At 41.4% G+C, this 24646-nt stretch overlaps 1 protein-coding gene across 2 annotated transcripts in view; it reads left to right on the plus strand.

The window, feature by feature from the left end:
* Positions 1–20861: 20861 nt before the first annotated feature.
* LOC109911531 (ethanolamine-phosphate phospho-lyase-like) overlaps positions 20862–24646 on the plus strand; it is a 32899-nt gene continuing 29114 nt past the window's right edge. The window contains exon 1 of one of the 2 annotated variants that reach the window (XM_048594389.1): positions 20862–21102. In XM_048594389.1, coding sequence (XP_048450346.1) covers positions 20889–21102 — 214 coding nt within the window. In that variant the 5' untranslated portion in view covers positions 20862–20888. The remainder of the gene's footprint in view (positions 21103–24646) is intronic. The other variant, XM_048594441.1, reaches the window with a different exon arrangement.

Here is a 24646-nt window from a genome sequence, read left to right on the forward strand (position 1 = left end):
TTAAGTGTCAAATGAAGGGAATATTTTATGCAAGCTTCCTTGTTTTAAATATATATATATTTATACATACTTAGTTGTTGTCGTGTTCAAAGGCACAAATGCACAATTGAACTGCAGTTCATTAACATTTGTACATTTTTCAGGTTTTTCTGGTTACAATTCAAGCTATCTAGCTCAGAAATAATGGTTTGAGATACTTCTAGTGCAAATACTATTTTGTTTTGGATTTGTTAAAGATTTAATTCTACTGCATGGAGTCATTTTGTTACCTGCGTGCTCAGTACAGAATGGTGTGAATTTTACTGGAACAGTGTTACATATCAGTCCTTGGCGCAGTTTCCTTTCACTAGTGCTGTCCAAATTGTTTCATTGTGATCTTGTGGAATATTACCCAACCACCAGTTCTAAAAACAGTTGAATTTGAAAACAGCAGACTTAAGGATCCAATGAGAATCTAGATTCTAGATCCAAGCACAATATTGCATGTCATTCTCTTTCAATATGCCAGCAGACATTACATTATTTACTCCAGCAAGGCAGAATCATAAAAATTTAAACTTTTTGAAGAAGAGAAATGGCCACTCATAGTTTATTGCCTAACAGAATTTGGAGGAATCTGTCTTCTATTCTACAATTGTATTTTTTGCTTCCCTGATTTCTAACAAGTATTTTCCAGTTTGGTAGTCACATATGATTTGAGGGATCCTCCAATGCCTGATTTCACAGAGCCATAGCATAGTACAGCATAGAGAGAGGCCATTTGGCCCATCAACTGTTAAAGCAGTAAAACCATTCTTTCCCTTTCTCTCAGTCTACTTTTACTCTGAAGATGTTGCTTTGTACTCTGACGAGTGTCATTATTAATGTCACTCTTTATGCCATTTGATTTGCTGTATTTTTTAGCTTAAAGTATCAACTTTGTTGAACGAAAGGCAGCTCACTTTTGTCAGTTAAAAATACTATCTTCCTATTGAACAGTTGTTATTGTTACTATTCTAATCGTTAAGTGTACACTCAAAGCAAAGGTGTAGTACAAAAAGCCTTTGATATGGCAGTAATACAACAGATCCAAATTCAGAATATTGCCCTAAAGGCCTGCATGGGATAAAGAGAAATCATATCCAAAATGCTCTCCATTCCTTTCCGCTGTTTGGCAATTCATTCATTTTGTTTAACCTGTCCTAACAATTGTCATCGCTAATTGTTTAGGAAAAACATACACTGTGAATATTGATTGCCAACTGTTAATTGTGACAAGCTTTCGAATGTAAACAATTGCACCACATCCTTCTAAAGAAACCTACTGACTGCGGAATTCCATCCTTCTTAATGTAACGAAAGCAAGTTCACTGGACACAAGAATGCTCCAATAGCCAGCTTCTTAGGCTTCTGATTTCAATCAGATTTCTTCAGTATTGTAAACTTTGTTGACAAAAGTTACAATTTGTAGTTACATGAGTTTCACTCCATCATTAAATAATGGTTCCATTAGGATTGTTTAATCTGAAAATGTGCAGAATATCGAAGATAAACATGGAGACAGGGGTCAGCCGTTTTGTACCTTGGCCTCTCCTCTATTCAAAGAGATCTTGTAATACCTGACCTAAATTCATATCCCTGCATTTGTCCCATATCCATAATATCTTTTGATAACAAAACATTATCATTAATTTTAAAGTTAATTGTTGTGTACAATACCATCAATTGCCCACTGCAGTGAGAATTTCTGACCTTTGGCACTATTTGTGTGAACAAATGGTCCAGCCCTAATTTTTTGACTGTATCACCAGTCCTAGCAGAACTTCCCAACTAGCACAAAGTTTCTCTCAACCTTTTCCTTCTGTTTTCCCTTAATCTTCTGAAACTTCAATTAAATCACCGTCTAAATTCTAACAAATGCAGCCCTACTTTTTTTTAAAATCTCATCTTGTGGCTTAACCCTTAGAGCCCAAACATCATTCTAGTAAATCTATGCTGCGCTCTCTCAAAGGCAAGTGTATCCCTCCTAAGCTGTAGACCAGAAAGGGCTTTCTCTAGCTAACGTATGACTTCCATATCTGTACTTTATTCCTCTGTTCCTAAAGATAGAAAGACTTGCAATTTATTAGCCTGTTTAATTCCTAAGGCACAGAGCAGAAAGAATCAGCATTTTCTAGGTACAGAACAGAGGAGAAAAGGACAGAGAACATGACAGCAGGTCTCAACTCTCATTAATTCACTGTTAGGACTTCACCACAATTTTAAATAACCTGTGTCTACTCCAGTCACAAGGCCAGAGGAACTAGTATTCAAGTGGCAGCAAAGGAGCATTTCTAACTACACACCTCATTTTTTTGCAATTCTGCTCAGAAGCACTTGGAGCAATGGCCAGCTGTCAGAGGCTTCCTGATCAGAGGACATATGGCAATGACTGAGACAGGCTGAAGGTGATGCTGGTGGTTTGGGAAATCTTGGCATCTTTAGAATCATTGCCAAATGTCCCTAATTTCAAAAGAGGCAGTAAAAGGCTGCAATTCTGAAGCCCAGCGTTTATTCAGATTTGCTCGCACTTCTTGGTCCACTGCCCAACTAAGACCAGGCAGCCTGGACAGTCCAAGGGAGGCAAAATCTTTGTGGCAGTCCCCTCACAGAGCTGTACTGTTCATGTGCCTTTTGATAACCACAGAGGAGAGTTTTTAAATTTACCCCTGTTGTATTAATAACTTAGCAAACTTTGGAAAAGATTTGTTCCTGAAAGTTACACTGTGTGCAGAAACAGCTCTCTGGCCCACATTCGATTTATATTTGGGATGGATCACATTAGACTGGGAATCTTTTGTGCTTATGCATTAACACTTCTAATTGTACAGCAGAAATGGATTACTTAATACTGGCATGTACTCTAAAAAAGGAGCAGATTTACAATTACAACATTTAAAAGGCATCTGGATGGGTACATGAATAGGAAGAGTTTAGAGAGATATGGGCAAAATGCTGGCAAATGGGACTAGATCAGATTTAGATATCTGGTCAGCAAGGACGAATTGCACTGAAGGGTTGGTTTCCATGTTGTATGACTCTATGACTCTATTTCTATAATGCAAAGTGATCAAGGAATCAATTAGAAAGACAGTCTGACATATCTCTGAAGGAGGTAGGAGTTGAACTGGCTCAGAGATAAGGACATCATCACTGTGCCACAAAACCACTTCCCAAACAGTCAGTACTAAACAATATATTCAAATGCAAATATTTAAAGAAGCAAAAGCACGACCGTATTTGAGAAAAGTCCAATCCAACCGAGAAATCTTTATCTCTTAACTGACCACAGCATCCAGCAGTATTCTGAATCTCCCAGAAGTTTTCCTTTCCACTACACTGTGAGGTAGGCTGTTGAGTGAAGCAATGCTTTTTAACAGCTAGCTTAACTTCACCTTCAACCTTATTTTTGGCTGTAGACCTACTTTGTTGCATGCTTTGAATTATAGATTCACATCATCCATATCATTTAATCTTTCATACTTCAATAACACCCTTTTTATTCTCTTTCTTTCTAAAACATTAAGTGCAAGTGCCTCACCCTTTCAATTTTGAAGCTTTTTTCCCATGCTTCCCAGTGAATCGTGCTGTGACCAGAGATAAATAGGTACTAGAAGAATGGACTGACCACTGAACAGTAAACTGGCAACATCTCAGGCTTTGCATTATCCTATCCCATTCTGTTTCCCTTCATTTTTACATTGTCCACCTGTCAAAAGTGAACAGACTGTTACTTCTAGAACCAAGAATTTCTCTCCCAATGCAGCTGTGCAGAATTGGTGAAACTCCCAATTTGCTGCACATGCTTCAGGGTAAAAAGTACCTCAGATTGATGAGGTACCCACCCCAGACACAGATCAGAGGTTATGGGGCTGCAAGAGTCCAAGTTAGTACCGAGGCCTGCCTCAATTCTCAGTGACTTGACCACAGTTGTTTTCTTGATAATTATCCCTCACACCTCTGCACTCATTTCCTATGCCTATGCATGCCACCTTGTGACAACTTATTTCTAATTCATTCCAACTCATAGTCCCTTACAGCCCATGTGTGAAATTATCGCCAACTCATGCCTCCTCATCACCCCACCCACTTTATAGTACTTATGGCCCTTATGCCAACTTAAAATTAACCTGTACCCCATTCCAATGGCCTTTGACCTTTACACGTTCTATGCCAATTCACCCAGTATACACCAAGGGCACACCTCGGGAGTCATGTTTGGATTAAATAAAATAAAACTTTAATGATCTATTATAGAGTTCATTGTATAAAAAATATATTCACAAAAGCAAAAAATGTACATAAATCTCCTTATTTTCTTATAAAAACAAACATTTGTATACATAAACCATTATCAAAGATACTAATCCTTTAATAACCTCTGATGTGTCGATCAATGAAGTTCTTCCCCACCCCCCACACCAGCCTACCACTGTCATCATCACAGTCAAGCATTCCCCTCCCATGGCAAATAAATTAGGATTTGTTGCAATTTGGGGCAGAAATTCTGGATCTGGGTCCCACTACTATTTTAAATTTTTCCCAAAGTCTGTAAGGGTCAGGAATCTGGGCCTAGGTGCTTTCTAAATCTCCATTCAGTTCCATTGATTATATACTTATGTTACAGATATTATGATCAATCTGCTTTTTGGCTTCTCCAAAAATTGAAAAATGTCTAAAGAAGCTAATAAAAATAATGTCACCATCCTAGTCTACTACATACTGGAGACAAGTGTGATAGCAGTGTCTCACTGCTTGTACTATGCCTTTGCAGGAAATCAATCATTTTGCGCCAATAAAGAAAATATTATGCCATCAAATGCTTTGTTTTAGTTTAATGTCGTTTGATGGAGCATTTAATTTGTTTATTGTTAAATATAATATGGCTTGACTTTTATTGGTGTTCATTTGCTCTACATCTAATATTTTCCACAGTTAATATATTCCAAAAGGTGTGTCTTTTCGGTGTCTTTTGAATGTAACCGGAAATACTGTCAGTTTGTAATTTCAAAGAAAGTTGCTGTGTTCTTTCCTGCTTTGAATGAAATAGAGTAGAGTTGTTGTTTATTCGAATGTGGCAAAAACAGAGCCAAAAAGTACAAGCTTGGCTTTTTGGTCCTTTCAAAAGCAACAATAAACTTAAAGCTTTGCCCTCTCTCTCTCTAAAGGTTGATTCTGATGACACAAGGATTTGTGTTATCTTGATCTTTGTCCATTTTTATATTATTTGTTTGAACCTTTTATATTTTTTTTCTCATTTTACTTCAGTTGTGTTTTTGTATATTTCCAACATGGTGTTTTGGTGTTAAGAAGTTGAGCTTCAGATCTATTTTTACAAGATGCTATTTTTGGCACATTTTAATGTGTAATACTAAACTGTGTGTGACTGTTTAATGGTACATATTCCAGCCAATTTTGCATTTCTTTACTGGCCATTCTGTGGACTTTATTTTATATAATTTACTGCAACACACTGAAACAGGTATGGTCTTTAATGTTAACCCATTGGCTGCTGCTGATGAGTAATTCAGTTTTTGCTGCATCAGTTACAGATGCAGAAATTACAAGTGATTAACCCTTTTGAGAAAAGTCTGGTCAGCTTGGGCACAGTTCATTGGAAATGGCACCAGTTTATTCTGCCATCAAGGAGTAGTTTATGGTTGTGTTGAATGACAGGAACAGGCTGCTTTAGCTCACTATAAAGCACTGTAACCACTTTGTCACTATCATTTGCATGTCAAATGTGCACTGCTATCTGTTAAAGCACCATATTTGTTAATGCTGCTTGAGTCTTTTTTATTAAGAATAAAACGTCAATAATTTTGGTGGCACTAGTACACATATATGGGTGTTTCATTCACATGCCAAGTTCCTGATCTTATCCACACCTACACGATGACAAAACCAACGAGGCACTCAGTTACACCTCGGGGTAAAGTTCTTTTGTAACCTTTAATGAGCAGAAAGTAAGGCCTCTTGCCACACTGGCTCTGGGGAGTGCAAAGCAGAAAGAAACCAGAGAAGAGAACAAAATAGCTCATGCAATAAAAAGGTTCTTATCCAGTCTACCTGTATGCCAAATTACCTTGCTACAACTCATTTTGTACTATTCCTTTCTGTTCCGAGAATCCAACTGAAAAGGCAAGTTTTTAGGCGCCATATACATGATGCATGTGTTAAATTTACATAAATTTTATTGCAACTGTCATATAAGAGGAAATGTGGAAGTAACTTAACACTTTCATAGGAAATTAAAGCACTCAAGATTTGTTCATTTCACATTTTATCAGTTTGTTCAAGGGAGAAGTGTTTATCATCATTAGTTAAGAATGTGATTTTAACAGCAGTCAATACAATTTCTTTTTCAATTGTGAACCATACCAGTATTTTGTTTTTTAATGGTATTGCCAGAATAAAAAAAAAGTCTTGGTGAACCAAATTATTTGTTTTACTCAGTCATTTATTTTAACTTCCAGACATTAGCACCATTTCACTCAACACGAACAGCAGTAGTTTAATACTGCACTGGTCTAAGAAATAGAATATTAAGTTAATGATGATGCGGAGCATTTTATAACATTGTGTTCATGGGACTTAAAACCCCAAGGCATGATTGGCATCACCCATGACTACAACAGTTACGTTCACCTTTGTTCCATCAGACTGAATTTTCCAAAGGGACACCAGTCCCACAGCCTCCGTCCCCACCCCAAGCAACCCCTGTTACAATAGTCAGTCCCAAACTGATTGACTTTTTAAAATCCCACACCAATAAAATATTATTAGTTGCTTAAGCAAGAGAGTATCGGACTTCTGCCCCTCAGTGAAAGGAAGTTGGGGAAGGTGCTAAAGTAAAATCTTGAGGCTGGAGTGTGCCTGTGATGAATGCAGGGCACTCTCCAAATGATGCACCCCTTCACCCCATTCCTGCCGTTTCAACAAAATTTAAAAAGTGACTTTCCATTCTTGCTTGCCTGGATGGCCCATCAGCTTTAAGATATGAGCAGCATAATATTCAGGTCAACTGTCTTCTTCAGAAGCTCAACTTCCTGTTACTAATTTGTTATATATGGGAGACAGGCTGCTTATTGTACTGTGCAGACTAGGTCAGGGGTCTGTGGGATGGCAGTGGGATTAGCCATCCATCAATTTTATGTGCTCCCATCAAATACATATTGAATGGGGGAATTGTAAAATCCAACCAATGGTGTTGTGCAATATTTTAACCACTGCAATATCGTCTGGAATTAGAAATATGGAAGTTTCAGATTTTTAACATTTTTCTCAATGTGAATTAAAAAGATTCAACGTATCCTTTTGGCAAGATTTTAGAAATAGATTTTATTTTATCTTGCACTTCAGGAATTTCCTGTTTGGTGAACACTGCGGAAAATTGCGTAAGGAGGCCCGCAACCACAACACTCACCTTCACCCATTCACCTCATCAGATCTTGCCAGTCATTGAAACTGAAGAGCTAAATTACTCGGGCAAAGCTTTGTATTGATATGAAAGATGCCAAATGTATATATTCATGTTTTGGGATTCATGTTTTAAAACAGAGGCCAATGGCTGTGTGGGTCAATTCTGTGAATGTACCTTATTTTATAAAACAGTCAAAACTGGAATCAATGGGTATCGGGGGAAAACTTTCTGTTAGCTGAAGTCATACCTGACACATAGGAACGTAGTTGGGGTTGTTGGATGTCAGTCATCTCAGGTCCTGGACATCTCTGCAGGAGTTTCTCAGGGTAGTGTCCTAGGCCCAACCATCTTCAGCTGCTTCATCAATGACCTTCCCTCCATCAAGAGGTCAGAGTGGGGATGTTTGCCAATAATTGCACAATGTTCAGCACCTTTCATGACTCCTCGGACACTGAAGCAGTCCATGTCCAAATGCAATGGGATCTGGACAATATCCAGGCTTGGGCTGACAAGTAACATTTGCACTACATAAATGCCAGGCAATAACTATCTCCAATAAGAGATAATCTAACCACTACCCCTTGGCATTTAATGGTGTTACCATCACTGAATTCCTTACTATCAACATTGTAGGGGCTACCATTGATCATAAGCTCAACTGGATGCGCCATATAAATGCAGTGGCTACAAGAGCAGGCCAGAAGCTAGGAATACTGCGACAAGGAGCTCACCTCCCGATTCCCCAGAGCCTGTCCACCATCTACAAGGCACAAGTCAGGAGTATGATGGCATACTCACCACTCACTTGGATGGGTGCAGCTCCAACAACATTCAAGAGGCTTGACACCAAAACAGCCCACATTATTGGTACCATTTCCACAAGTTTACACTACCAATGTTCGGTAGCAGCAGTGCTCCAGTAAAGAGACAAATGGATTCCTCCCTTGCTATCGACGTCTGTGATTCTAGCTGAAAAAAGTGCCTTCTTCATCTCACTGTTACCAGCTTTTAAAATTTACACGGCTTTTCTCATGTCAAGAACTGCGTCTCAGAATTTCCCATTAATTATTATTAAACTTTCTTTTTTACTTGTTCACAATGTTTAGAAATCAACATTCTAGTGAGCAGAAGACTGGTCTTATAATGGTAGTGGCCTAACCCAATTGAATTTACCAGCACATCACACTTTCACTAAAGAATCAATCAGCTCTAATAGGTTTATTGAATTTGGGGAACAGTCTTCACCAATAAACCAGGTAATTTCCTGAAAATTCCATGATGATTCCCATGGAAATATTCAAGTTGAAAACTGAAAAAAATCATGATTAAATACTAACAGAGAATAGAATACATACAGTAAGTTGCATGATTGACAGCTCAACTTAATGGTCATATCCTTCAATCCAATAATTGATATTTCATTTGATGTGATAGTATCCAGTTGAATACTTTCTTACATTACTCCAATCAGAAACAATATGTGACATTGACCTTACTTTATGAACTAAATGTAGTACTTCCAATCATGGATGCTCAAAAAATAAGGGAAACAAGTGGGGACGTTTTGGACTACATACACATTACCAGAGAGGAGGTGTTTGCAGCCTTAAAGTGCATTAAGGTGAATAAATTCCCTGGGCCTGATCAAGACCATCCTCGGATGTTGTGGTAGGCTAGGGCAGAAATTATAGAGGACCTTGCAGAGATTTTTGCTTCATCTTTAGCCACTGGTGAAGTTCCGGAAGACTGGAGGGTGTCTAATGTTGTTCCATTGTTTAAGAAAGGAGCAAAGACAAGCCAGGGAACTACAGGCCAGTGAGCTTGACATCACTGTTAGGCAAGTTATTGGACAGGATACTGAGGGACAGGATCAACCAACATTTGGATAGCCAAGGTCTGATTAGGGATAGTCAGCATGCACGGGGAGTCTTGTCTGACAAATTTTTTAGAGACTTTTGAAGAGGTAACCAAGAGGATAGATGAGGGTAAGGCAGTAGATGTTGTCTATATGGGCTTTAGTAAGGCCTTTGACAAGGTCCCGCATGGCAGGCTAGTCATGAAGGTTAGGTCGCATGGGATCCAGGGAGAGCTAGCTAATTGGATTCAAAATTAGCTCAACGGTAGGAAGCAGAGGTTGATGGAGGTTATTTCTTGGACTGGAGGCCTATGACTAGTGGTGTGCCACAGGAATCTGTGCTGGGACCTTTGTTATTTGTTATTTACATAAATGATCTGGATGTGAATGTACAAGATATGATTAATAAGTTTGCAGATGATACAAAATTCGGAGGTATTCATAGTGAGGAAGGTTATCAAAAATGACAGAGGGGATCTTGATCAGATGAGGAAGTGGGCTGAAGATTGGCAAATGCAATTCAACACAGATAAGCGTGAGGTGGTGCACTTTGGAAAGTCAAACCAAGGTAGGGCTTATACAGTAAATGTTAAGGTCCTGGGGAGTGTTGTGGAGCAGAAGGACCTGGCAGTACAAGTATATAGTTCATTGAAAGCGGCATCACAGGTGGACAAGCTGGTGGAGAAGGCATTTGGCATGCTGGCCTTCATCGATCAAGGCATTGAGTATATTGTTGGGATGTTATATTACTATTGTATAAGTCATTGGTGAGGCTGCATTTGGAGTATTGTGTACAGTTTTGTTCACCCTGTTATAGGAAAGACATAGTTAAACTGGAAAGTGTGCAATGAAGATTTACGAGGATGTTACCAGGACCAATAGGCTTGAGTTATAAGGAGGGGTTGGCCAGGATAGGACTTTACTCCTTGGAACGTAGGAGAATGAGGAGTGGCATTTTTGAAGTGTATAAAATCATGAGGGGCATAGATAGGATGAATGCATATAGTCTTTTTCCCAGGGATGGGAGAATTGAAAACTAGAGGGCATAGGTTTAAGGTGAAAAGGAAAGGATTTAAGAAGGACCTGAGGGGCAACTTCTTCACACAGAGAGTGGTACATATATGGAATGGACTGCCGGAGAAAGTGGTTGAGGCAAGTACAATAGCAACATTTAAAAAACATTTGGACAGGTACATGGACGAGAAGGGTTTAGAGGGATATGGACCAAATGCATGCAATTGGAAATAGCTGTGTGGGCACCATGGTCAGCATGGACCAGTTTGGGCTGGAGGGTCTGTTCCCATGCTGTATTACTCAATAACTCTAATTGCACATGATTATCAGTCTCAAGTTTGTCATCTTTGATATCAACAAAATTTAACAAAGTAATGGAATTACATGATTTATGGCAAAGTTAGCTCAAAGGGATCAGCAAAGAGTTGAATTTGTCAAACCTCAAGGGACTGGTCACCTCAGGACTGGAACGGTCCAAATATAACATTCTAAGACAAATAGAAACAAGGTTCTGGAGAAACTCAGCAGGTCGGGCAGCACCTGTGAAAAGAAAACAGCGTTAACTTTTCAAGTCCAGTGACCCCTCTTCAGAAAAAAAATTAAGAATTTGAAGCAACGCTTTAATAACTTGTTTTGTGGAAGCACAGTTGACAGAGGAGCTGGCTCTTGAATATTGATTGATTGATTGATATATTATTGTCACATGTACCAAGATCCAGTGAAAAGTGTTGTTTTGCATGCAGTACGAACAGATCGTACCATACAGACTGCATCAGGATAGAACAACAGAGTGGAGAATACAGCATTACAGCTGCAGAGAAGGTGCAGAGAGAGAGACCAGAATTAACATTTGAGAGGTCCATTCAAAAGTCCGATTAACAGTGGGGAAGAAGCTGTTCTTGAATCTGTTTGTACGTGTACTAAGGCTTTTATACCTTCTGCCCAATGGAAAAGGTGGAAGACGATATAACTGGGTAGGAGGGGTCTTGGATTATGCATTTCCAGTGAAAGCCTGAAGTATCTGTTTGGAACCAATATCCAGAACATTTTTTCAAGAGATATTTTAACCTTCAGTGCTGCTGGTTATACCAAAGTGCAGAGTAACAGTGCAGTTGGCTATCATGAAACAGGTGCTCAATCTTCAGCTTCCTTCTAATGAGGTGGTAACATCATGGTAATGTCACTGGACTCTGTAGGCTCAGATTGCACCATAAAAGCTAATGAAATTTTAAATTCACTTAAGAAATCTGGAATATAAAGGTAGTCTTAGTATGAAACTACCATTGATAGCATTAAAAAGCTATCTGGTTGACTCGTGTCCTTTAGGGAAGGCAATGCTATCCTTACCTTGGTCTGATCCACATGTGATCCCATACCCTTGGTGATGCAGTTGACTCCTAACTACCTTCTCAAATGGTCTAGCAAGCCCCTCGGTTCACAAGCTATTAGGGATGATAACAAATGCTGACCTTAGCAATAACCACAACCCATGAAGGAATAAAGCATCTTCAGGCATTCCCCGTCTGAAAATTTCAGGTTCTTCGAAAGGCAAGCAGCCCCTGTTTATTGCCAGAAGTAAATGCAGACTATTTGTTTATTGTTTCTTCTATTTTCCTGTTGTTCATTAAAGTTAACATTATCAGGTATTTGAAGGCTTTGCAACAGCTGATGCCCCACATTGATCAATGACAAGACGTTATACAACACTGCAGAAAGCATTCCTTCAGACAGTGTTCTAACATGGTGTGGAGCTAAGAATGGGTAACCTGTGTAACTCCAATTATTGTAGCTGCAGTACTGTGATGGTCAATCGGAGAGGAGATGATGTAAAGTGGCAATATATTTACAAATATGAGATTCTATTTCCAATGATCTGTTACCTATACCATCTATGTGCCTTCAGAAACTTTTCTTTTTCCTTTCCCTCTCACTCTATCCACTGTGAAGAGCTATTCCTGGCAGGCAGCATTGAACGTGGTACACAGCTGGGCTTTAAAGATGGCACAGAAAAGCAGCAGAAAGTGCCAAATGTGGCGAGTACATTCACCGCTGGTGAACATGCAATAACATGAGCATTGCACCATAGGGGTGTGGGGCACACAATGTGGTGAGGGGTGGAGAATTGTGTGAGAACCCGCTAGTGCTCATGGAGAGAAATCCTCTGTGAAACTCTCTGAAATTGACACTTCGCCAATTGTTTGGTAAAACCTAGCCCACTGTTTCCTTATGTGGGGTGAGTCCAAAACTAAAGGACACTTAAAATTAGAGCACGGAAATGAGGAGACTGTTTCTGTCTCAGAGGGTTGTGCAACTTTGGAGCTCTCAGCCTCAGAAGCTGGTAGATACACAGGCAGAGGCAAGTGCAGTGACGACAAGAACAGGCGAGATCAAGCCAGAGTGTGGGAAGCATGTCAAAATGGAGGAGATCGAGCCCTTGTGGGAAGTGTGGTCCCAGCATAACTAAGCACTTAAGAAAGACTGCAATGGTTGAACTTTTAGCTTTATTTCTTTATTTTTTGACTTAATACTAAGCAGGACTGAATTCTTTAACTTTTAACTTTGTTTATTTCTCTTACTCTGTACTAAGAGTGACCGTAATATTTAACTTTTAACTTAGTGCCTTATTTCTTTCTGCCTTGTTCTCAAGTTTTGTACCTAGGTGCTTGAACCTAAGATGGTGGCATGTGAGGTAACATTGAAAACTTTTCACTGTAGTCCTGTAGTTTTGGGTTTGAGTACATGTGACAATACAGTCTAAATTTAAAATCATTGAATTTTTTAAAGTAGATATAGACACTTCCTAAGCAAAAGAATCATCAAGAATAAATGGGAATTTGGAATTCCAAACACAAACAGATCAGCTCTGACTTCATTGAATGTTGGAGTAAGCTTGAGAGGGAGAATGGCCTACTTTGCTCCCAAATCTTACAATTGTATGAAAGGAAGACATAGGTTAATTTTTTTACAGGAGAGCTCCCAACCATTGCATCAGTGCAAGAGCATATGAATTTGAATAGAATATATGCTTTTACAGCTATTGTATTAGTTTTGAAATGCTGTCAATGATTGACAAACGTGGGATTCTTGTTTCCATTAACTGTTATACTCAAAATATCCAACATAGAGTGCTGACACATTAAATGCCATATTTAAAATTAATGTTTGTTTATGATTGCCAAATTCATTCACAAGGATCTGCATTCATTGAAAATTTGCAATTTTTTAACATGTATTGTCACATATATTCAGTAATATCTACAGGCCATTCCTCTTCCCCCTTCCCCTAATCATTGTGTTTGGATTCACCCAGCCACTAGGAACTGCTATCCTTGCTCTGGACAGAGGCTGGAGGAGGTTTCCTGGTGTAAATTTTATTGACACTACCTTTGGTTATGGTGGGTGCGGTTGGGCCCCAGCCATTGCAAGAGGGTACGGGTAAAACAGCGGGCCAACAGGCAGTTGTCATTAACCACTAGCCCTTTCGACAAGCAATATGAACCCTGCCCCACCCCACTCCAATTTCCTTCAGGTACCCCCTCCAATAGCTCCCATATCTACAAAGAGTGGCATCTTGCTAAGCAGGTCCCACTCCCCAAACTCCCCACACCCTCTCTGCTCCCAGCCTTGAAAACTTCTAAACCCCTCCCCTCTCCACCCAACGTACTATTCCCAGAGTCATTTGTGCAAAATTTAGTATGTATTTGTTGTTATGTTGGTTATAATTCCCGTAATACAGTGTGTAGAGGGAATACTTCCTTTCCAGGTATTACACATCTTGTCTGCCAGTTTTTGATGGACAACAAGGAGAAATTATCCTGTAAATTCACCCCTACAGACTTTTACAATCTGTATCCTCATTTTTAATTTTCAAGTTTTTTTTTGAGACAAGTAGAACCTAGCTTTTCTCTCAGCTTGTTGTAGCTGGTTTCCTTCCCTAACTGGCTACTCAGAGGTATCACCAACTGTTGAGTCTCTCAGGTCATTTTTTGGCCAAGTTGGTTTTTAGGAGAAAGGTGAGTGTTACAAGTCATAGAACAGGGCAGTGTTCAGCCAGATTGGTTTTCTGGCACTTTTGAGCATTGAGCATTTGAAAGGCCGAAACTGATAGTGACAGGAAGGTCTTGCATAAAATGCTGCCATATTTCAGTGAGATGACATCTAGCAACATATTCCATGCAGTTCAAACCTCTCATTCCTTGCACTGGAGGGAATATACCAACAAACCTACAATCATGCATGTTGTACACAAACAGCAGATTGAATTCTATGCTCCCTTGGAGCAGACAAGGGACGGTAGTGAGCCTGTACAATGGGGTGGGAAAGCTTTGTAGAAAGCCCATCACATTGCTAATTCCACTTAGTTAAGTCCAGGCCAGGAAGAGTCAAGAATGCCTTCGCGCCCACGGGCCAAACTGAAGGCCACTAAAGGGCTTCATTCCACTCAATCAGCCAAGAGTGGGAGCCACACTGTGTGGGCGGTGATCAAGCCTGCAGCCTGGCCGCAGGGTTTGGAGGGAAGCCTCCTTCTCAGGCAGTCTGTGGCCAACACAGGGACCGTCTGGTGGTCAGAGAAGTCACCCTTTTGCCCTTCTCATCACTGGGGCCTTCCAGATTGGCCTAGGTGATGCAACCTCACTTACCTGCTTTCCAGGATGATCATCCTCCTCAGGTCTCCTCCAGTACTGGCAGTGACCTCTGTACCCAGTGACACTGGGGCACTGGAGTATTGTCAGTCTCTGATTGATCAGAAGTTCTCAGAGGGAGAATTGTGTTTTGCAGAAGATATTCCTGTGGGAACTGCGATGGCAACCAACAGATTTAATTTAATCCCATAAGATCTGCCTGACAATGGACACACAGTTTGGCCATAACCATGAAATTCTGTCAATCATTTCCACAAAACAAAGATGTGAGCCTCTTCTGTAGTCAAGTCAATTGATTTGTCCCGATACTAGCTCAGTAATACAGAGTAATAATATCAGGTGGCTGATTCTGTGTGTCCATTAGCCTCTTCACATTGGGAGACTATCCATCAGCTAGGCCTGAGATGAATCTGCTGATGTTTATGACAGGTACCCTAGGGGTCGGTAACCCTATGTGGTTTTTGACACCAGTGTTACTTTGGGGTCGGGGGTCTAACCAAAGGGTCCTGACCTTTATCATCCATGTCCATCCTAGCCATGCCCTAGACAGCAGTACCAATGAAGGCTTGTTGAGACAGTCCTGGGTCACTCTGAAATCTCTGCCCTCTGTGGCAGCTGTCAGAGCATCCAGTGTTTCTGGCACAAAGTGATTTCACTACCGGTGTCTCTGAAGTTGCTAAAGCAAGTCATTCAAAATGTAAATTATATGGTAGCATTGATCGCAAGATGATTTAAGTACAAGAGCAAAGAATTCAATTGTATGACATGCCAGTGAGACTGCCCCTAGAGTATTGTATGTAGGTTCCGGTCTACTGCCTAAGGGAGGATACACTTGATTGGGAGGCAGTGCAGCAGACAGCCATCAGACTGATTCCTGAGATGGTGGGACAGTCTCAGGAGGCAAGATTGAGGAAACTGTGCCTGTACTGTCTGTAATTTAGAAGAATGGCAGGTGATCTCATAGAAGTTTGCAGAATTCTTAAAGGCATCTGCAGAGGAGATGCTGAAATGATGCTTCCCCTAGTAGTGGGATTTGAACCAGGCAAGACAGCCACAGAATAAAAGCAAGCCATGGAGGAACTTCTTCACCCAGAGGGTGGTGAATCAGGAATTCTGTATCCCAGAGGACTTCATGCATTATGTAAGCTCAAGAGAGAACTGATAGAATTCTTGTTCCTAATGACATCAAGGAATGTCAGGATAGAACAGGAATATGGTGTTGGGGTAGATGATCATCCATGACATAGAATAGCGGGGCTTGAGGTACTCCGTGGCCTATTCCTGCTCCTATATTCCTACAGGAGTGTAATGATGCTTGCTGGTAACCATCACTTCATACTAGGCAGAATAGCTCTTCCTGATAAGTGGTGACATTAACTGAAGAAATTTCACTTCATCCAGCAACACCACTGTGTCCACATCCAAAAAAAACCACAGCTAATTAACACAGTGCGTCCTGACTGTTTTCCAAATGGTGAAACAGGCACTGTAGGCTCCTGTTTCTGACCTCCTGGGAAAATATTTGGGGCATCCCCTAGCGCTTCTCAGATCCTAGCACCCTACACATGCAGCAGTTCCTGAGAAGGGGAACTTCCTTAGTTGGTTTGCTCTTGATTCCAGTAGGAAGGATGCATTGCTGGATTGGATGTTGGGAAATGAGGTTGGCCAGGTGTCTGTGTGCAAACTCTCAGAAAGGACCAGTCATTGGTGTACAAGATGATGTTGGATAAGGGAATCAAACAAAAGCTGTTCCATAAGTTGGGCAAGGACTGTGGGACATAGATCTAATGATTTTTTTTTGGAAAGCGGTATAGGGAAGTAGGAGGAAACATGTCTCACACAGGAAATGGCAATGACCTGAAATTCACTGCCTGTGAGGGTGCTGGTGAGCCATCATCTCTGAAGGAAATTCAATGGGCTGTTGAGGGAAATGAAATTGCAGAGCCTAGGACATTGAGTGAAAGTTTAGACTGACTGGATTGCTCTTTAGAGAGCCAGCATGGACTGAATATGCAGTAATGGCTTGATGGCACTGCTGTAACATGGCAAAGAATACACAGGCCATTTTTAATGCATTAATTACTTGTTCTTTATTATGAATCTAACATGCTGAAATTACAGAATCATTTTCTAAACATAGGAAACAGATTGGTTTTGGCAATTTCTTTCCAGTTTACTTTCTCTAGTCTTTCCTTCTTTCTAGTGATGTGTCATACCTAGCATGATTGCATCAGTGGCAGCAGTCTGGTCCTTCTTCTCTCATTCTGTCATCCTTCTCTCGTGCTGTTCTGGATAAATATGAGCAAGCCATTTATTTCGGCATGGCTGAGAGCTGAGATTGATCCTTTCCCCTCCCAGATCTTTCTTCCAAGCATTTCCAACTGACATCATTCACCATTAATCGAAATCAGGAATTCTTGAAGATTGTAATCCCTTCACTAATCCATGTGCATAGAAACAAATTGTTCCTTAAAAGCAGCGAATTAGTGTTTATGAGAGAGTATGAACTGCAGATGCTGGAGAATCTGTGATAACAAGGTGTAGAGCTGGATGAACACAGCAGGCCAAGCGGCAACAGAGGAGCAGGAAGGCTGACGTTTCAGGCCTAGACCCTTCTTTATGCTGTTTTTCTGTGGCTGAGAAAGGAAAATGAGCTTCTTAGTGAGTACTTAAACAGGAAAGGAAATAATTAACCCCTTGTATGCTCAATAAGGTTCCCTTTGTGCTCAGAGATATGTAATTATAAATTATTAAAGATCCTCATTCATGATCCTTCACACTTTTAAATTTGAGATGAATCTCGTAAAAAAGAGTTCGTAGACATATATGTAAACTCACCAAATACTGTTTGAAAATAAGATATCTCACTTCTAAATACATTTTATACAATGTGGGTTTTTTTTAGCTTTTACTGCCCAGGCAATAATCTGGCAGGGTGGATTCACTGTCCCTCAGAAATTTTAGTGAGATTAATATCAGGCATATTTATAGTTCTGTCAGATTATCGCCCAGGTTGGGAAGACTAAAATTCGTCCCATCTATCTTCAAAGAAGGAGTACAAAAGCCCACATGATTTCATAAAAATCAGACAATAGATGATCTTCAGAGCAGTAGTGTTGGGAACATTGAATACATTGTAAATAGAAAGACTATTTTCTATTCCTAAAAGGGATGTGGACATTGTTGGCTGGGACAGCATTTATTCCCCATCTCTAATTGACATGGGAGAGGAGTTGGCAAGCTGTCTTCGAGCCATGCATTCCTTGGGCCGCAGGTATACCTATAGCACCATTAGGAAAAGGTCCAAATTTGAACCAGTAATAGTGAAGGATGGGCAATATATTTCCAAGTCAGGAAGGTGTGTGACTTGGACGGGAACTTGCAGGTGCTGGTGTTTCCATGTATCTGCAGCCCTTTTCCTTTTGCTTATAGACATTGCAAGTTTGGAAGGTGGTGTGGGGGGAGCCTTGGTGAGTTACTGCTTCTTGCAGATGTTGATGCATCAGTCATGAAGGGAATAAATGGTGAAAGTGATGGATGTGGTGCCAATTAACCAAGCTGCTTTGTCTTGGCTGGTGTCAAGCTGCACCCATCCAGGCAAGTGGGAAGTATTCCATCACATTCCATCACTTGTGCATTGTAGATTGTGGACAGGTTTTAGGGAGTCAGGAGATGAACATATGAAGGAACAAACAAACATTCGAGTTTGACTCTATCCCAACAAATAAACCAAAGATATTTCTTACTTGTGCAAGACTATCACATATAGTTGAGTCATTGGGAGGGTCTGATAACTGAATGGACCCCCATCTAATGTTGGCAGGAAGACCTTGCACCATGGTCTTTCTCCTCTGCACCTTGGCGGCAACTGCCCCAAGCATTAGTGCGTCCCTCAGCACATAGTCCTGGACCTTGGAATGTGCCAGTCTGCAACACTCAGTCAAGGTCAACTCTTTTCGCTGGAAAACCAACAAGTTTTGAGCAGACCAAAGGGCATCTTTCACTGGGTTGATGGTCCTCCAGGCGCAGTTGATGTTTGTCTTGGTGTGCGTCGCGGGGAACAGGCCGTAGAGCACAGAATCCTGCGTCACAGAGCTGCTTGGGACGAACCTTGACAAAATCCACTGCATCTTTCTCCAGACTTCCCTTGCACAGGCACATTCCAGAAGGAGAAATGTGACAGTCTCAAACACCTGCAGCTGCTTCGAGGGCAGTGTGCGGTGGCACAGACTGACCGGGTATACAAGAAGGATCTCACAGGAAGTGCCCTTCCCACCACCAGCCAAGCATGGTGCATGTTAGAAAGTTCTAGTGATGAGGCATTCTGCCAAATGACTTTGACTATCTGCTCAGAAAACCACATGACTGGATCCACCCTCTCCTTTTCCCTCAGGGTCTCAAAAACAGTATGTGCTGACCACTTCCTGGTGGGCTTGTGGTCAAAGGTGTTTTTCATTGCAAACCTCTCTGCAAAGGACAGGTGATATGGAACAGTTCAACTACTTGAAACGTTCCATGGCAATGAGGCCAGTCCCATCCTTTACAATGCCAGGGTCAGGTAGAACTTCAGTATGTAGTGACACTTGGTCTTTGCATACTGAGGGTCTATGCTCAGCTTGATGCAGCCACACACAAAGGTGACGATTCAAGATGAGGGTAACGTTGGGTATGTTCTTCCCCCACCCCCCCAACTTATCCAGGGTTTTGTCCCTGCACATCCAGTGTGATACAGAACAGTCCAACCACTACCAGTCAAATGCTACCTTGATGTCAAGGGCCATGACTTCCACCTCACCTCTGGAGTCCAGTATTTCTGTCCATGTTTGGACCAAGACTGTGATGGGATCAGGAGCTGAGCGCCCAAACTGGGTGTTAATGGACAGGTTATTGCTGGGCAAGTGCTACTTGATGGCACTGTTGACTCTTTCCATCACATTGCTGTTTACTGAGAGTAGACTGATAGGGCAGTAACTGGTCTGTTCAGATTTGTTCTGCTTTTTGTGTACAGGACATAGCCAAGTAATTTTTCACAATCCATGCTCTATTCAGGTAAAAGTTTTCATGCAGAAGTCATTATCTTCCTTTTCAGCAACATTTCTGAGACTCCACTGCAATGCCCTACTGCATTAAGAAAAGCTTCGTTGGAAAAAAGAGGCACCTTTTAGAAATTAAGTTACGTTTTTCAGAAATGATCTTTACCACAAAGGTACTGGTTCGTTTCTTTGGACAATTAAGCCTGAAACAATAAGCTGTAAATATTTTTGAAAAGTATGTTTAAGTCGTTTTCAATTTTATTTCAATGTATTTTAAAAATGTATTCGCGCAGTGCTGTCCTAGAAAGAGATTAGGAACTACAGAGTGTAAAAGGAAATGGGGAAAGGAAGGTACAGGTTTCAGAAAGCGATGAGACAAAACGTCGCCCACATCCTGAGCTCTTCCAAGTGTCAGAGGGAGAAAGAAGGCTTGCATTTATGTCAGATATAGTAGGAACTGCCGATGCTGATCCTGCTGTGATCATCCAGCTCTACACCTTGCATTTATGTAATGGTTTTCACAATTAATGGACCTCTCAAAGCATTTTCCAAACAATACCTTTTGAAGTATAGTTGCTGGGTCTCCAGATTCACGTGTCAGTAAGTTTCTCTGGTAACAGTATATGCTATTGGTTTGACTTAACAGTAAGTTATTTCTATTGTGCGCGTGCGTTTACTTGTATCCAATTCCGAATGCCTTCAGTTCACTGAATAACCATGTGTATTTCGGTATTAGCAGCAGGTTTCCTTCCTGCACACACAGGCCCGTCCTAGGGCTAGCGGGATGGAAGAATGAGGAAGCTTTGGGAACAAAACAGCACAGGAAGAGGAGGCATTGAAAGCATCAGGCTGGAGTCCAACACACGTGACGAACCTGTTTACCAGACACTATAAAAGGAACAATGCTGTCAGGCTCAGGGTATGCTGTCACTCAAGTGGAGACTTTATGGGACAGTAATCGCAGAGGGCGTGGGGATCCAGGACCAGCTGGATCTAAGGTTTTCCTAAGGATAACTGTGTTGACATCGCCAAGTCTCTGGCTCCAGAAACTCTCGGAATGGCCACTGAGCTGTTCAGCAAACAGCAAACCATTCAACTTCGCCACAAACACATCGGGTGAGTATATCCGCGATCACTTTCTAGCCACGGCTTCTCTTTACATTCACTGTCCTGCAGCAATGCCGGTGCTGATCATGGTCCCAGTTTTGCAATGGCCAGCTCGGAAGGTGCTGGTTTGGGTCTTGGCTCTGGGTACACACTCCAGCAGCTGCTGCGGCATTTCGAGCTCAATGTCACTCAACAACAAGAAAAACAGCAATCACTGGCAAAGGCTCAACAGGTCTGGCACCATCTGTGCAGAGCAAGTAGTGTTTCTCGTTTCGGGTCCAGTGATCCTTCCTCAGAACACTTCCGAGGAATATTGTTTTTTTTTCCCCAGCAATTTCATGTTTTTGTTTCTGATTTCCAGCATCCGTCGTTCTTTCGGCTTTTATTCAGTGTCAGTAAAGCCGAGCTACACACACTGCCTTTCACTACCCCTCACTAATCCTACAGACTTGTTGCTGTTGTACCCTTTCTCCTACAGGGAGCGGTTTTCGTTTTGACCCTTTCATCAACAGCTCTATGTGAGTTCCAGTGAGGCGGAATGTTAGAAACAGCAGGTCAGGCGGGTTTGGTGTAGAATAGTGTTACATAAAATTTACAGCCCAGGAATAAAGTCATGTTGCCTGACAGGGGTATGTTCTCCATAGAAATCCCCGCCTATCCTCCTCACATAACAACATTTCCTCCTCACTTAAACCTAATATATATGTGTAGCTAGATTTCTCTTCAGTGTACATCTTCCTTCATTTCAACTACACTGTTGTAGTGGATGTTCCACATTAGACTATAAGATACAGGAGCAGAATTAAGCCATTTCTGCTCTGCCATTCCACTCATGGCTGATATGTTTCTCAACCCCATTCTCCTGCCTTGTAACCTTTGATCTCCTTACTAATCAAGAACCTATCTATCCCTGTCTTAAATACGCTGAACAACTTGGCCTCCAGTTATACCACGAAGAAGAGAGCCAAACAGAGTTATAGTTTCTGGGTGATGTGCTTTCATTTGAATTGGAAGGAATTGGAGATAAGGAACTGATAGAAAGGATGGAAGGGCAAAATATTAAGGAGACCCTATGTTTGACAGGCTAAGGGGAGGGGGGAACAAATTATTGAAATAAAAATAACTGCAAATATTCAGGAGCCCAGGCAGCATCGAAAAAACAAAAATAAAGTGCATTTAAATGGTGCCTTTTGGACTTCTAGATGCCTCACCACACTGTGCAGCCAATGAAATATTTAGAAAGAGTAGTCACTGCTAATGCAGGAAATGTGACAGTCAATTTATGCGCAGCAAGCTCGCACAGGCTGGGTCTTTGAGAATGAGGATGACTTTCTTGCAGTCCAGAGTTGTGGGTCCTGATATGATTAAACAGTCCACTGTTGGATCCACACTGCATGCTGCAGGAGGGGCAGCTAGTGCCTGAAGAAGTGGGTAAGAGGGATGCTCGGATTTGTACATGCTACTTTTTTCCAATATTTGTGCATGGCTTGCACCTGGCTCTGTCGGACATCCTTAAGATGGTGGCTGTGGAATGAGTGCAGCGAAGATTTTCCAGATTGGCAGGACTGACATGTGAAGAGAGAATGGATCAGTTGAGACTATAATCACTGGATGTTGAAGAATGAGGGCATGGGGGGGGGGGGGGCGGGGGGGGGGGGAGGGGGGGTGGCAAGGAATCTCACAGAAACCTACAACTTTCTAACAGGGCTAGACAGGCCAAAACATTGAATGTTTTCAAGAAGGAGTTAGATTGGTTCTCAGGACGAAAAGAATCAAAAGGTATGGCAAGAAAATAGAGGAATGGGGGAGGTGATGGCCTGGTGGTATTATCATTGGACTGTAAATCCTGAGACCCAGGTCATGCTCTGGAGACCTGGGTTCAAATCCTGCAATGGCAGATATTGTGAATCACGTTCAGTAAAAATCTGGAATTAAGAATCTAATGATGACCATGAAACCATTGTTGATTGTTAGAAACACCCATCTGGTTCAGTAATGTCCTTTAGGGAAGGAAACTGTAATTCTTACCTGGTCTCAATTATGTGTGACTCCCAAACCATAGCAATGTGGTTGACTCTTAACTGCCCTCTGGGATGGGCAATAAATGTTGGCCTAGCTGGCAATGCTCTCATCCCATGAATGAATATTTTTTAAAAAGTGATAACAAGGCACTAAGTTGAATTCATATTGAAGGATGTCAAATGGCCTACTCCATCTCCTGTTTTCTGCGTCTCTATGACATCCTCACAGATCTCTCTTCTCCAGTTTGGACTGTCTTGGGCAAGGTTCCTATGAGTCAGACATGCTATGACGTTTTTTCACAGAGGTTTTGAGAATGTCCTTGAAGCCTTTCCTCTGCCTGGAAAACACCTGCAGTGATGAAGCTTTGAGTAGAGAGTTTGCTTGGAAAGTCATGAGTCAGGAACATGGATGATGTGGCCTAGGCAATGTTGCTGATTGACTGTACCCAGTGCCTCAGTGCTGTGGATGTTAGTCTGAAACAAGACACTGATATTGGAGCACCTATCCTGCCAATGGATTCACAGGACTCTGCAGAAGAATAGCTTGTGCTATTTCTCCTGGGAGATGTCTACTGTTCATTGTCCATGGGTTTGACACACACAGAAGTACAGGTAGCATTATTGCCCTGTGGGCCATGACTTGATGCCAGAGTTGAGATCTTTATCATCAAATTCTTCAGATGGCCGAAGGCACCCTGGAAGTGATGTTGTATTTCATCTCCAGACTACATAATAACCAGATTATCTGTTTGGTGATGTTAATTGAGGAATACATTTTAGCCAGGACATGAGGTAAAACTCCCCTGCTTTTCTTCAAAATGGTGCCATTGATCTCGTCTATCACCTGAAAGAGCAGATGGTGTTTCAGTCTAACAATTCTTGCAAAAGATAGCACCTCCCACAGGGCAGCACGAGAGGGTCAGTTTAGATTGTTGTATTGACACAGGGACCAGCTGGGGCTGAGAAGGAGCATTCATTAAGTCAGAAGGTTGTATATTCAAGTCCTCCTCCAGAGGCTTGATCACAAAGTGATACCAGATTTGATGTTTCATTTAGTACCCATTCTGTGAAGAACCATATTCTATACAGTATCACAAGTCTGTCTCTAGGGTGTGGGCTCAATAAGGACAAAAAGGAAGAAACCCATGCATCTGGGGATGTAGATCTGGATGGGATGCTCTTTGAACGGTCAGTGCCAACATGATGGGCCAAATGGCCTTTCTACACTGTAGATTTGATTCTAGTTTCATGTCAAGTAGTCTCTGGGCTTTTGTATGATTTCCATATCTTGAATACATTATGTATCCAGCCAACCAATTGGCAACAGCAGTTAACCAATTCAATTCAATTGAGTCCCAAGGCCAAAATCTACTTTGACATGTCACCATCATTTTTCAGACATACATTTAGATCATGCTGCCTTTTTCATGCAGGAAACCAACATCAACCAAATCCCTGACAACAAGGTGCAGGGCTGGATGAACACAGCAGGCCAAGCAGCATCATAGGAGCAGAGAGGCTGACGTTTCGTC

The sequence above is a fragment of the Rhincodon typus genome, chromosome 1 (genome assembly GCF_021869965.1).
Source record: "Rhincodon typus isolate 14 chromosome 1, sRhiTyp1.1, whole genome shotgun sequence".
In the NCBI taxonomy this organism is placed as follows: Eukaryota; Metazoa; Chordata; class Chondrichthyes; order Orectolobiformes; family Rhincodontidae; genus Rhincodon; species Rhincodon typus.